This window comes from Salmo salar, chromosome ssa09 (genome assembly GCF_905237065.1).
Source record: "Salmo salar chromosome ssa09, Ssal_v3.1, whole genome shotgun sequence".
In the NCBI taxonomy this organism is placed as follows: domain Eukaryota; kingdom Metazoa; phylum Chordata; class Actinopteri; order Salmoniformes; family Salmonidae; genus Salmo; species Salmo salar.
This window is the reverse complement of record NC_059450.1, coordinates 141,889,654-141,903,622: the sequence shown is the minus strand read 5'-3', so window position 1 is coordinate 141,903,622 and position 13,969 is coordinate 141,889,654. Positions and strand designations below refer to the sequence as shown.

The 13,969-nt window shown below is 43.8% G+C and overlaps 1 protein-coding gene across 3 annotated transcripts; it reads right to left on the bottom strand.

Annotated features, from left to right (window-relative positions):
- Window positions 1-220: 220 nt before the first annotated feature.
- Window positions 221-13,023, bottom strand: LOC106613169 (calcium-binding protein 39). Of its 3 annotated transcripts, none has more exons than XM_014215160.2 (9): window positions 12,889-13,023; window positions 8,092-8,252; window positions 7,153-7,317; window positions 6,405-6,523; window positions 3,851-4,019; window positions 3,648-3,707; window positions 3,149-3,214; window positions 2,619-2,762; window positions 221-2,509 (listed from the first exon to the last, which is right to left on the bottom strand). In XM_014215160.2, exons 2-9 carry the CDS (start codon window positions 8,203-8,205, stop codon window positions 2,321-2,323), a joined length of 1,026 nt encoding a protein of 341 aa, XP_014070635.1. In that variant the 5' UTR covers window positions 8,206-8,252; window positions 12,889-13,023; the 3' UTR covers window positions 221-2,320. The 3 variants fall into 3 exon arrangements, with proteins under 3 accessions (XP_014070635.1, XP_014070634.1, XP_014070636.1); XM_014215159.2 differs by having other exon boundaries at window positions 12,831-13,006; XM_014215161.2 differs by having other exon boundaries at window positions 12,836-13,006.
- Between the last annotated feature and the right edge of the window lie 946 nt (window positions 13,024-13,969).

Below are 13,969 nucleotides of genomic sequence, written 5' to 3'. Positions count from 1 at the left end.
TAAAGAGTACCGTTCGTGAAAAATAGAGAAAGGAGGTACTGATAATTATGCGGTATCATTAGCACATTCTGTTTATAAAAAGGCTACAATAGCCAAGTATCCATAGCTAAATAATGCACACGTCAACATCCAGGATAGGGTATATACCATAAATTGAGAGTGCTTGAATGCTGGATTTTACTCTTCCAGACATTCAGAGGAAAGGACAATACGAAACAAATAACACTGAGGAAAGGTTTACTTTATTCCAAATGTTTTTCATTTATTTCTGTTTAGATTGTAAAGGCTAAAGCCTTTTTGACACTTCTGAAAGCACCCACACACTCAATGTGCTGGGACTGGGTCAAAGGTCAGACATAGCCAAATAATCTCACATGTTCATTTGTTATTTTTGGAAGAAAATTCCAGTACAACATTGCTTGTAGAGAGTACCATGCAGCCAGTAGATGAACATGCAATTTAAATATGCATTGAGTAATACTGGTCTCTGTTGGTTTGCACAATGAAATGGTTGATCTGTCATCTATTGGGATATCTTGAGCTTTCAGTCAAAAGCACTTGGCTCAACATCACTCTCTGACCATATCCTTCACTGCAAGTAAACATGTCTGTTGAGTGGTATATATGCAATATATTCATATCATCCAATCAACTCCATCCCTCAAATAAATACAGTGTTTCAAATGGCAGATTAGCTCAGTCAGTGTAAAGTAAACATTTAAACAATCTCCAAAGAACACACTCAATGCTCTGGAATTGTACTGGAATTTCAACCCCAATGAAAAAGGCTCAAACTGGGTGGTAAAGGGGAAACATTTGAATGTGCCAAGTAATTGTCAACTCCTGAAGCTCACTAGATATGGTGCAACACCCCTACACCACCAGAAAGCAGTGAATATCATAATAAACCAGAGTGGATGAGTGGGGGGGGGGGGGTTGAGAGTCTCTGAAATCCCCCTCAACCCCCCTGGATCAGATTCCAGTTGGGTGATGAAGGGTGTGTTCCTCTACCCAGGCATTACTGACACCTGCCAGATCTTACAATGCTTGTATAGGATATATTTTACGTATCAGCTAACCACATATGTTATAGCAGTGGATGACGTGGCACGCAACCATTGGTTGATACATGCAACGTCTGAGCAGGGGAAGGCGACCATTGGCTGGCTGCTCAGCACAAACACACAGGCTTGATGTTTCAGTTAGCACCTTGCCCCATCCCATTCCCTCCAGGCCTCCCCTCCACCCCACTGTCCTGGCACCCCAGCACATTTTAGTCGTCTTGAGTTACTGAAATACAGACGGAAAGAAAAGAGGATTAAGAGATCTGGGCTAATACCATGACATTCCCCAGCTGTACTAATTATTAGTAATGTCCTCTAGGTTAACAATATAAGAGCTGGCCCTGGCTGGACATTATGTACAAAGAAAAACCAGCCACCATTTAAATTCAGCAGTAAAATTAAATGCAAAAAAAATGACAGATTTTTACTCTTAAAAATTAATTTGATTACAATTACCGGAAAACTTGATTTAAGGTAAAATATATATATTCATGTGTCAATGTTTCAACAAAATCTACAAAGCAAAAATAAAAGTCATATGTACATATTCACCCTGTCCCAGAACAAGTCAGGCCTGTACCGAAATAATATCTAGCATTTTACCCATATCATTCGCTTTGTGTTGTTTCACAACACACCAATAGCTGCATGGTTCGGTATGAGGCCATTGGAGAGCCCATTTTAAAATGTATCACTGTTGCTGCTGTATACGATGAAAGCATAGATAAGAGTTGTAGCTGGTACGTGCTTTTTGCAGACTGTGACACTAAGTAGACAGGGCCAGCGTTTAGCCCCAAGTACAGCCATGGATCTGTCACATTCGAACAAGGCATGCAACCAACACCCCAATGTTCACTTTGCTAGTACCTTTTCATCTCAAGGTTTATGCTGATATTATAGCACTACGTGTGTGTCAGAAGTCTGCATAGCACTCAAATGTAGATTTCGTTGTTACTATGTTTGAATGACCTTGTGTTGTGTTGTTACCCTTCCACATGTCTTAATGTGGAAGAAACAAGCAGCATCTATTATGTTCAGCTTTGTAAAAGGAGATACTGGAAATAAAAATTGGGAAAAAAATAAAATAAAAATATTGAATGTCCGTTGCGTTGAACAGCAGAATGAGCGGGAGACTTCCTGATGACTTGATGTGGGCGTGTTATTTTGTTTCCTGAAAATGGTGGAAAAACCAGAACAGCAGCGGCTGCTGATGAGTCCGTTATCCAGATGATGTCTGGACACCTTAAGCCCCTCCCTCAGGCCTCCTGGGGGGACGGCCTCTTCAGATCTCTGATCTGTTTGACCAGGTACGTCTTTTCATCGTTGAACTGTTCGTCCTCCGTCCTGTCGTTCTGGAACTTGGAGAGGAACTCGATGAGTTTGGTCTGGTTCTTCAGAAGAATGTCCAAGATGGGCTGTGTCTTGTTGGGGTTGGCCACAAACACCTACAGGGGAAGGAAGAGGAGAAATTATTCTTACAATCCAACTCAACTCAGTCAAATTGCACCGCCTACTATAGCCTTGTGCTAGTCTCTGTTTTTAAACATTTTTTACCTTGAAGACATGGAAGGCCTCAAACTGGATGTTGCGGCTTTTGTCTCGAAGAAGGTTCATCATTAGCTTGAGGTTCTCTGGCTTGCTGATGTATTTCGTCATGATGGTGAAATTGTGTCGATCGAGAAGAAGCTCTCCCAGCAACTAGATTGTTTCAGTGTGACAAAAAACATTAAGTAATAATTGCAATTAGTCTGTGGTAGGTGATAAAGTAATAATTTATTTAAATGCCAGGTTTGAAACACAAGATTCAGCTAAAACTATATAAATAGATAGTCATTATAGTTGGTTTTACACAAGGCAAAGTGAAGATACTGCTATGCATTGGCAAAAATAGGAGGACGTTACCAGGCAGAGTAAATGTATCTAAAACCTACTCCATCCACAGACTGATGCGACGTCGGTCAGCTTGGGGATATTTTCAGTAACCAAACACCATGTAAGAGACCATCTATACTTAGCCCTCAAAAACAGGTATACATACATATACAATTAACAGCTGTTTACTACAACAGGACCAACGTTCTTACCTTGAGGGATTGCCTTTTAGTCACGTAGTTCTCTGAGTGGAGTAACTTCTCATATTCACTGAAGAACTGGAGGGAGGGGAGGAGAAAGAATCGGAGTGAATGTCAAGCGCTATTTCAGAGTGCATCTGCTTGTTTGCAAACTCGGTGACAAGCCAACTAGTGATCTTCCCACACCGATAGACAGGGAGCTGCCTTGAATTCAAAACAGCCACAGTGTCAAATGCCTGGTTTTTATGTTAGGTACTGAGTACTGTGCTGCCAAGGTAATTTCCATATTCCCTGGTATACTTTTCATGGATCTCAGAGATGTCTCTGAAATACTCCGTTGCCAGGCTGGGGTTTAGCGCAAATAAACTCAGCTTATCCTGGCGTGACCTCAGTCTTAAAAAGCTCCGTTAACCAGGACAGGTTGCTATTCAGAAAAAGGAACATTCAAAGAAACACATCATGGAGATGTGTTCTCGCCGGATTACATTTCAGCACGATGTTGAGGACTTACCCTGTCGTAATGCTGCTCCAGGAACTCTGCACTCAGAATCTTGTGTCTCGTTAGCAAGTCCTGGAAGAGGAAAACATACAAGTATTTTAACCAATGAGCTCAAAAATGCAGGGCCTCTATCTAGGTCCCAAGAAACCCACGGTCCTAGGCGGTCTGAGATATTACAGTTCTGAGAAAAACGGCAGTCATTTTGGAAAACTCACTTTAAAAGTGGCGAATGCGTCTGAAGCGATGTCGAACGTGGACATCTCCACATATCTGAAGAAGTCGTAGAACTGCTCGGCTCCCAGAGTGATCTTGGCCAGCGGCTCGTGCCTGATACACTCCCTCAGCATGATGCCACAGTTCAAAGCGATCTCTGGAGACTCGTACCTGCCAGGTGTACATTTGAATAGGAAGGAGGTATCCTGTTATTACGACGCAAGTAGGGTTGGGCGATGTCAACCTTAGTCCTAATGTAATTATGGACCCATAAAACATTGACATACGATGCTATCGCCCCCTATTGGCCCCCCCCCCTAGGAGCAACAACGGCTCAGCTGTGAAGTGGTAGGCCACACAAGCTCACAGAACAAGACCGCCGAGTGCTGAAGCGCAACACTCACTACCGAGTTCCAAACTGCCTCTGGAAGCAACGGCAGCACAAGAACTGTTTGTCGGGAGCTTCAAGAAATGGGGTTCCATGGCCAAGCAGCCGCACACAAGCCTAAGATCACCATGCGCAATTCCAAGCATCGACTGGAGTGGTGTAAAGCTCGGCGCCATTGGACTCTGGAGCTGTGGAAACACCTGCCCCAATGCATAGTGCCAACTGTAAAGTTTGGTGGAAGAGGAATAACGGTCTGGAGCTGTTTTTCATGGTTTGGGCTAGGCCCCTTAGTTCCAGTGAAGGGAAATCTTAATGCTACAACATACAAAGAAATTCTAGACGATTCTGTGCTTCCAACTTTGTGGTAAGTTTGGAGAAGGTCCTTTCTGTTTCAGCATGACAATGCCCTCGTGCACAAAGCGAGGTCCATACAGAAATGGTTTGTTGAGATTAGTGTGAAAGAACTTGATTGGCCTGCAGAGCCCTGACCTCAACCCCATCGAACACCTTTGGGATGAATTGGAACGCCGACTGTGAGCCAGGTCTAATCACCCAACATCAGTGCCTGACCTCACTAATGCTCGTGGCTGAATGGAAGCAAGTCCCTGCAGCAATGTTCCAACATCTAGTGGAAAGCCTTCCTGGAAGAGTGGATGCTGTTGTAGCAGCAAAGGGGGGACCAACTCCATAGTAATGGCCATGAATAGAAAGTCTACCATCTTCACAACTGGATAAGAATTGCCTCATAAAATAGGAAAATAAATATTGTTTCTTCCATCTATCATCAAGCTGTGATTGAAAATAGCCTATGCCTAGTCTTGGGCTATAGACATTCATTTGTGTTATTTATGAAAGCCACAACTTTAGGACAACTCCTTCGTAGGCTAGAATATTTGGGAAATAAGCTAATGTTCCTAACTTTAAGTTGTTGTAAAGCTTATGATAGACCAGTAGGAGGAATAAGGATAGGTTATTGGCCATTTGGTTTTCAACCTCGCTTGGAGGGATATTCATGGTCTGCACTGATAATTTCTTTCTTAATAAGATTAAACTGGTGATTAGATGTTTCTATAGGATATTGATATGCTTTGTTCTCCCTCATTATTAGTCCTCTGGCTAACCTGTGTTTTTAGGCAAAAATAATTACTTTGAGATGGAACTCCTTTACATTCACTGTTTGGCCAGGAGAAAGCCATACATAACACAATGAAGCATTGCCAACAGGCATTCATATAGCCTATCAAATGGAGAGAGAAGAGAATACAGGCTACGCTTTTTAAAACAGCTAAGCACAAGATAGTTCAGGAGTGTCCGTGAGTTCAAAAATAATGATCCATTCTGTCAGGCCTACATTCCTCTCTTGCGTTCTGTATCTCTCTCTCACACACACACACACACACACACACACACACACACACACACACACACACACACACACACACACACACACACACACACACAGCAAATAGGAATAGGCTAATTACGCAGAGCGTCACTTGTGTGTTGCCCGGCGAGACGCCGTTCTCTACTGCGGAGTGCCAGTGAAGTTCAAATAAGCTAAACCATCGTCTGTCACATCACGATGCTATCATAATGTCGGCCAAACCTAGACGCTGCACCCCCCCGACAATGTAAATGACATTGAAATAAGATATAGAATAGGGTTCCCTAATGGAATTTGGCTCACGAGTGGTTTTATTGGGGGGGGGGATTAAAGACTGTAAAAACACCAGAAAATCAGCTACAAGAGATTTTAATTTAAGAAATCTGTTCAAGTATTCCCACACATAATAGAGACACAAATGTAAGCAAGGTTTGAAATGATTGTGTATTAGTCAAACACATCTGTTTGGGTTTCTTTCAGTAAATTTGCAGTCTACAAATGATTTGTAATTATGTTCTGGCCCCTGACCTACCGCTCAATAATAAATGTAAAAATCTGCCCATGGTTGAATCTAGTTGATGATCCCTGATATAGGACATTGTTAAATCTCCAGTTATTACTATCAATATCTGCTGTTTCTGTCAACTTCTGCAATAGTTATCTTTCGATTTCGATGCATTTAATTATTTTGTATTGAGACAATGTGGTAACCAACACAAAAACACTACACCCCAACATTGTAAATGACAGGCTGTAGTGTAGGTTTGGGCACCCCAGACCTCACCCTTTGAGCAGCATGAAGAGGATGTTCTGCTGAGTACAGAGGTACTCCACCGTGGGCGTCCGTGTCCCGATCTGACGCCTCAAGATGTTGTTGAAGATCTGAGCCACATCCTTCTTACCCTGATGTTGTACAGAAATGACATGAAGCAATGTCAGAAAAGTGTTACAGATCAAAGGGTCAGCCATAAAGTTTTTCTGAACTTAAATTCTGAATTCAATGTTCTTGAATCGTAACCTTCAGATTCACCTATTAGCACCATTGGTGAATCGTAACATTTCATATTAGTATCACTGCGTTGTTGTTGTACCCATTATCAAATTCAGCCTCCCCATAGCAGGAATAGCTATGACAGATGTCTCTTCTGATGGGTGAGAATGACACAGACCAACTGAAGGATGGAGGTTGAGCGTGTCAAAGAGGAAGAGAATCACACCACACTGACTCAGTGAAGTCTACACACACACACACACACACACACACACACACACACACACACACAATATTGCAGTGAGCAAAAAAACATGTCCCTGTGAAAGCATGTCCATGTGCCAATAGAAGAGACAGGACACAGTCAGTCTTGACTTTCTGTAAATCGACATAAATCGGTCTCTCTCATCTATATCACTACGTCCCAAAGGAGACCCACCTTTCTAGTCAGCATCTCAAAAGAAATCTCTCATATCACTGCATCTGTCCCAAAGATGACAGATGTGTAAAAGATGACAAACACAGTGTAAAAGTGTTTCACCTCAAAGTCGATGAGCTGCAGGTCAGCTACGAGGGTGCTGAGCAGGCCACTGTTGTAGAGCTCCTGGGCCAGCTGGGCCACCGCCTCTGTCTGGGGCTCCTTCTCATTGGTGCCATACAGAATCTCCTTCATCGCCACCAGGCTCTTAGACACCTCCTCTGTGGCCTGGACACACACAGAGCCAGACACAGATGAAATGAGCTCTCTACATTATATAAGCTAGCTCTCCATCAGTCACCATACTGTTTCCTATGACCTAGCTAACCCCTAACACCCTATGTTGTCCTGAAATTATCCCATCATACACTTTCTTCAGAATCTAGAGATGGCTTGTTATGAAAGGAAACCCTCAACAGGTTGTTGGAACCAATGTCTCTCGTCAAACATGACAGGCAAAAAATGTTGTTCATATATATTTTCGAAACACAGGTACCACGTTACACCTGGGCTCTCCAACCCTGTTCCCAGAGAGCTACCGTCCTGTAGGTTCACACTCCAACCCTGTTCCCAGAGAGCTACCGTCCTGTAGGTTCACACTCCAACCCTGTTCCCAGAGAGCTACCGTCCTGTAGGTTCACACTCCAACCCTAATCTACCGCACTTGATTCTAATAATTAGTTGGTTGATAAGCTGAATCAGGTTAGTTACAGCTAGGGTTGGAGAGAAAACCTACAGAAGGGTAGCTCTTCAGGAACAGGGTTGGAGAGAAAACCGACAGAAGGGTAGCTCTTCAGGAACAGAGTTGGAGAGCCCTGCCTTTTTATTTATTTACACTGTAGTCAATTCAAACTCTTAGAGGGAGGGGTTTGAAATTCCCCACTCCATCGCTTCCATAGAATTTCTGAGGTCACTAATCAAGTTAGAATAGTGGGAGAGGTGTAACTAGGAGGTAATGTCTGTATCTGTGTGTGTGTGTGTGTGTGTGTGTCGGTTGTTTACCTTCTCAGCCTTCTTGTCAGAGATGTCGTGTTTCTCCAACACCGTCATGCTGTCCTTCAGGTTCTTGACGATGTCCGCCGGCGACTTGTGGGACTTGCCAAAGGGGAACGGCATGGTGGTGAGTTACCGTGGTCGACCAAGCAGCGATTGCACAGTCCTACCTATCCACAGGAAAGAGAGAAAATATAAACTGGAGATGATAAATGAGAGAGAAAGAAAGGGCTCTGCAGAGAAAGACTAAACCAAACTGTGACAGAGTTGTTCAAACTCCATCAGTACTGACTCAGAGCTCAGTGAGGATGAGCCAAATCAGTAAAGGCACTAACAATGTGACTCACTATTCATCATAAATCATACTGATACCAAGATACTACTGACTCACTATTCATCATAAATCATACTGATACCAAGATACTACTGACTCACTATTCATCATAAGTCATACTGACACCAAGATTCATAGTGCTAAGAAACAACAGGTTGGAGAGGGGCAGGCTTAACAAATTGATCTGAAGACAGGAAATAGCTAAAAGAGGTGGAAGTAAAATGTTGATTCTCACCCTCATACGGAGATTTGATATTAAGCATTACTCTAATTGTGCGTGAGGTTGTTGAAAGAGCAGGCTAACTGCAGAAGTTGTGTTTACTTTAACTATGGATCTTATTGATTGGTTTACTGACCGGTTGCATCATAAACGCTCTCACCACTGGTGTCCCCCAGGGCTCTGTTCTAGGCCCTCTCCTATTCTCGCTATACACCAAGTCACTTGGCTCTGTTATATCCTCACATGGTCTCTCCTATCATTGCTATGCAGACGACACACAATTAATCTTCTCCTTTCCCCCTTCTGATAACCAGGCGGCGAATCGCATCTCTGCATGTCTGTCAGACATATCAGTGTGGATGACGGATCACCAGCTCAAGCTGAACCTCGGCAAGACGGAGCTGCTCTTCCTCCCGGGGAAGGACTGCCCGTTCCATGATCTCGCCATCACGGTTGACAACTCCCTTGTGTCCTCCTCCCAGAGTGCTAAGAACCTTGGCGTGATCCTGGACAACACCCTGTCGTTCTCCACTAACATCAAGGCGGTGACCCGATCCTGTAGGTTCATGCTCTACAACATTCGCAGAGTACGACCCTGCCTCACACAGGAAGCGGCGCAGGTCCTAATCCAGGCACTTGTCATCTCCCGTCTGGATTACTGCAACTCGCTGTTGGCTGGGCTCCCTGCCTGTGCCATTAAACCCCTACAACTCATCCAGAACGCAGCAGCCCGTCTGGTGTTCAACCTTCCCAAGTTCTCTCACGTCACCCCGTTCCTCCGCTCTCTCCACTGGCTTCCAGTTGAAGCTCGCATCCGCTACAAGACCATGGTGATTGCCTACGGAGCTGTGAAGGGAACGGCACCTCCATACCTTCAGGCTCTGATCAGGCCCTACACCCAAACAAGGGCACTGCGTTCATCCACCACTGGCCTGCTGGCCCCCCTACCTCTGAGGAAGCACAGTTCCCGCTCAGCCCAGTCAAAACTGTTCGCTGCTCTGGCACCCCAATGGTGGAACAAGCTCCCTCACGACGCCAGGACAGCGGAGTCAATCACCACCTTCCGGAGACACCTGAAACCCCACCTCTTTAAGGAATACCTAGGATAGGATAAAGTAATCCTTCTAAACCCCCCCCTTAAAAGATTTAGATGCACTATTGTAAAGTGGTTGTTCCACTGGATATCATAAGGTGAATGCACCATTTTGTAAGTCGCTCTGGATAAGAGCATCTGCTAAATGACTTAAATGTAAATGTAAATAAGGGGAGGTGACATTGAGACATGACTGATTGGTCAGTGGTAGTCAATGATTACAGAGGTATAACGTCCACTGCCCTACCCTACTCCAAAGGGGCCTAAATATGACCCCTTCTAGTGTTGTTAAGGTCACAGAAAACTTCATTTACCAGTACTTCTCCAGCCTCTCCCCACTAGTGTAAACAACATCAACCCACCACATATCCTCTCACACACACCCCCTCCTCAGACAAACTACAAGGTGCTTATAACCGTATCTAGAGCAGTGAGAGCCGGGGGAATGCATGAGGCCCACAGTGGGACGCGTCAGACCTCTCACTGAGCTTTTATCTAGGGCAAGGGATGGGCAACTGGCAGCCCTCGAATTTCCAAATAAATAAAAGTAGGTGTGCAGTCCAGCGAGCAACTGCGGCCCCCCATGATGTGTTCAGATTGTGGCCCCCAAAGTTGCCACATTCCGTGTTTCACCCATTCACTTTTTACAATACAGGCCTCAGCTGGGTCTCCTACTGCTTGTATGGGACTAGGACATGGGTGGGGCTATCTAGTTTTTTTTATTTTACCTTTATTTAACTAGGCAAGTCAGTTATGAACAAATTCTTATTTTCAATGACAGCCTAGGAACAGTGGCCCCTTGTTCGAGGGCAGAACGACAGATTTTTTACCATGTCAGCTCGGGGACTTCGGTTACTAGTCCAACGCCCCGTTACTATGCTGTATCACCGCTGTTCAAGGTGTCAATCTGACATCAGTGGTGATAAATTTGTCTAATTAGGCAGGGTTGAACTCACACCACAGAGGGATGGGTGCGCTGTTTGTATGTAAAGGGTGCAGAAAGGAAACTTACTTAAAATGTCCCCCATTTTAGAACAGCCATGACAATGCAGCTTGTCCAAAGATAGCTGAGGAACACTCAAGTCCGTTCTCATATTAAGGAGTTGAGTTATTGATAACAGGTCGAGTGATTTGATAGCAACACCATTGAGTCCCCTCAGTCGATACTTGTAAAAATCTAAATTCTTAAAAACACCTACATGTACCTAAGTCTGTCCCTAACTGTAGTCCTTTGAATACAACCTACTTTTCCCTTGTTGTTGCTTAACTGGAGACGCAACAGCCTTGATGTACTACGTAAAACAGATTCAGTTGGCACAAGCGCATTCACGTGGAGTTTAGCAACACAAATCAGGAAAGTAGGTGGTTGTAGTCGATAAAAGTATCGATTGATGGCGACTCAATGTTGTTGCCATCAAATCACACAACCTGTTATTAATAATAAACTCCGATAGAAATGAGAAGAGTTGAGCGTTCCTCAGCTATCAAAAACCAACATGGATTCCAATAGCACTGTTATGTGTACAGTCAAGACCAGTGAAGTTACTCCCAGAATGTAGTGGATAATGAACGAGACACAGGGTGATGTACCAGCCCAGTCTGTCAGTCTGCTTTGTCAACCTGTTTCCAGATGTGAACTTCCCCTGACCTGTGAACCCAAACTCTGGCACAGTCTGGCTCAGACTCTGACCTGTCTTGGCATCTACATTTAGAATTAGAACCCAGGACTGGAGCCAAGAATATAACCAACCAACACTAAAGCAAGACCTAGCCTGGTCACATCTGATGTGTCCCATGTTAACAGATTAAAATAGAAACGCAGACATCTACCCGCCCCTGGTTTGAACTGAGTCTATGGGCACCTTTCGACTTCACCAAGTGGTCAATCCATATTTCACTCGCAGGCTAAGGTTCATTAATGTTGGCAGCACTCCTCTACTCCAGGGTTTCCCAAACGTTTTGGTTTTTGCCCTAACACTACACAGTGGATTCAAATAATCAAAATTTGATGAGGTGATTATTTTAATCAGCTGTGTAGTGTTCGGTCAAAAACCAAAACGTGGATCATGGGGAGGCCCCAGATCCGAATTTGGGCAACTCCACTCTACTCCAACGTGACCCCCTTTAGTTATTAGAATGATGTAGATAAGCAGACAAAACAGATGTAAAATGTATAAGGTTGAGTACTAGATAGAATTGTGAATTCGTTATTCCTTATCTGTGCAGATGGCATACATAGCCAACTAGCTAGCCGAGTGTCTTTGGAAACAATCATGGTGCTTTTCCATGATGATTTTGGTAACGTTAATAGTACGTTCAACTCGTGCGATAATGGTAGCCTACTAGACTGGTGTTGGTCCCTAATATAACTAGTAGTACGGGCTAGCATTGGAGAGAAGAGTAGCGTAGCTAGCAAGTTGGAAGACAGTTCGCAACTGCACAAGTTAGCTATGAACTACCAAAACAAAACATTCTTGCATCACTCCCTCATTGCTAATGTAGCTTAGCTAACATCAGCAAGCGCTAAAACAGGGAACCGCCCTCGTTATCCATGCCATGGAGCCTCAGAATAGGGTGTGTGGTGAAGATGTCAGCCAGCGTCTGCGCACAATATTTAATGTTGGCTAGTTATAAACTGCTAGGGTCCACAATAATCGTGCAATCCTGCCAACTGACGTCTCATATTGTGGTCCATACGGGAGGCCTAAATACACAACAGGCCTTTACATATTACTAGTTAGCTCGCTTGCTAACTTACCTATCACAACAGCAATGCTGTCTGACTAGCTAAAGTTAACTAGAAATCTAGTTAGCCAACTAACTATAACAGCGCCAGCTAGCTAGTTACAGTACCAACTACTGTAGTTGAAGATAGTTAGGAAGATAACAAAATTAGCTTGCTATTTTTTAAATTCAAGGTCTTGAACGTCTCGTGTGTAGTAGCTAGCAAATATCTAGCTTGCTAACAAATAACGTGATACGCTTGAAATCTTTGACAGGCCTCCGCTAGCTGGCTAACGTCGATAGCTAGACATAACTTAACTGCCTGCTAATGCAGGCCAGCTAATTGTGTCATCCAAATGACAAATACAATATCAAACCTTACAAACTCGATCTTATCACTCTCCACGGATGTCTGAAAAGCTAACGACTATGTACCGGTTCGTCCTGTTGGATTAGAAACTCCTTTGTTTTCCTTATTTGTCGCCTCCCCTTGTTTGAAATGTTGTATATTTCCTAGTCCTTTTATGTGTGCGACTGGTTAGCAATGTGTTGGGCATCGAGGTCTACCGCCCCACGCTGGTCGTGTAACGCTATAACATCTGCACATGGGGCCTCGTGAGTGTCCACAGGGAGGCGCTCATGCACAAGGAATAGTGCATGAATGACTCCATCAATTATGTATATAAACATGCTGTATGTATATCACAGGAGGCTGCTGAGGGGAGGACGGCTCATAATAATAGCTGGAACGGCGCTAATGGAATGGTATCAAGCACATGGAAACCATGTGTTTGATGCATTTGATACCATTCAGCTCCAGCCATTACCACAAGCCCATCCTCCCAAATTAAGGTGCCACCAACCTCCTGTGGGGTATATATAAATTATTGGAATCCACACACAACTAAAGAGGGCTATGTTGAATCCACACACCCTAGACAAAAAGTATATTTGGTGAGCAATTCTGCATGCAAGCTTGTTCTTTTTATACTTGTCTTCCCCTTGAGGCACAACCTTACAACGCCTCTTGGCTCCAGGAGACAAATGTGTACAGGTCTCCCAGAGTGAAGAGGCTAAATCTTATGAAGTTGTAATGAATGAATAGGACCACTCTATTCTACTAGCTTTGGAGCCTTCCCAAAACCAACCCTGGACAAAATATTCTTTTTTTTTGTCAAGACCTGCCAATCTGAACAAAACAAACAACAAGATGGGATTTTATGTTTATTGAAAAATAGGATGAAATAAATCCCTGGTGTGTATGTGTGTGTGCGCACATTTGTGTGTGTGTGTGTGTGTGTGTGTGTGTGTGTGTGTGTGTGTGTGTGTGTGTGTGTGTGTGTGTGTGTGTGTTTGGGTCTCTGGTTGCAGTGTGATGAAGATTTCAGTTGCAGCATTTCTGAGAGCAGCCTCCACAGCAAAACATCTTCCTCAGACATCTGATAAACCTGTGAGGGAGACAGTAACCACTGACATGAATGTAACAATATGGACACTACTACAACACTTAAAAATT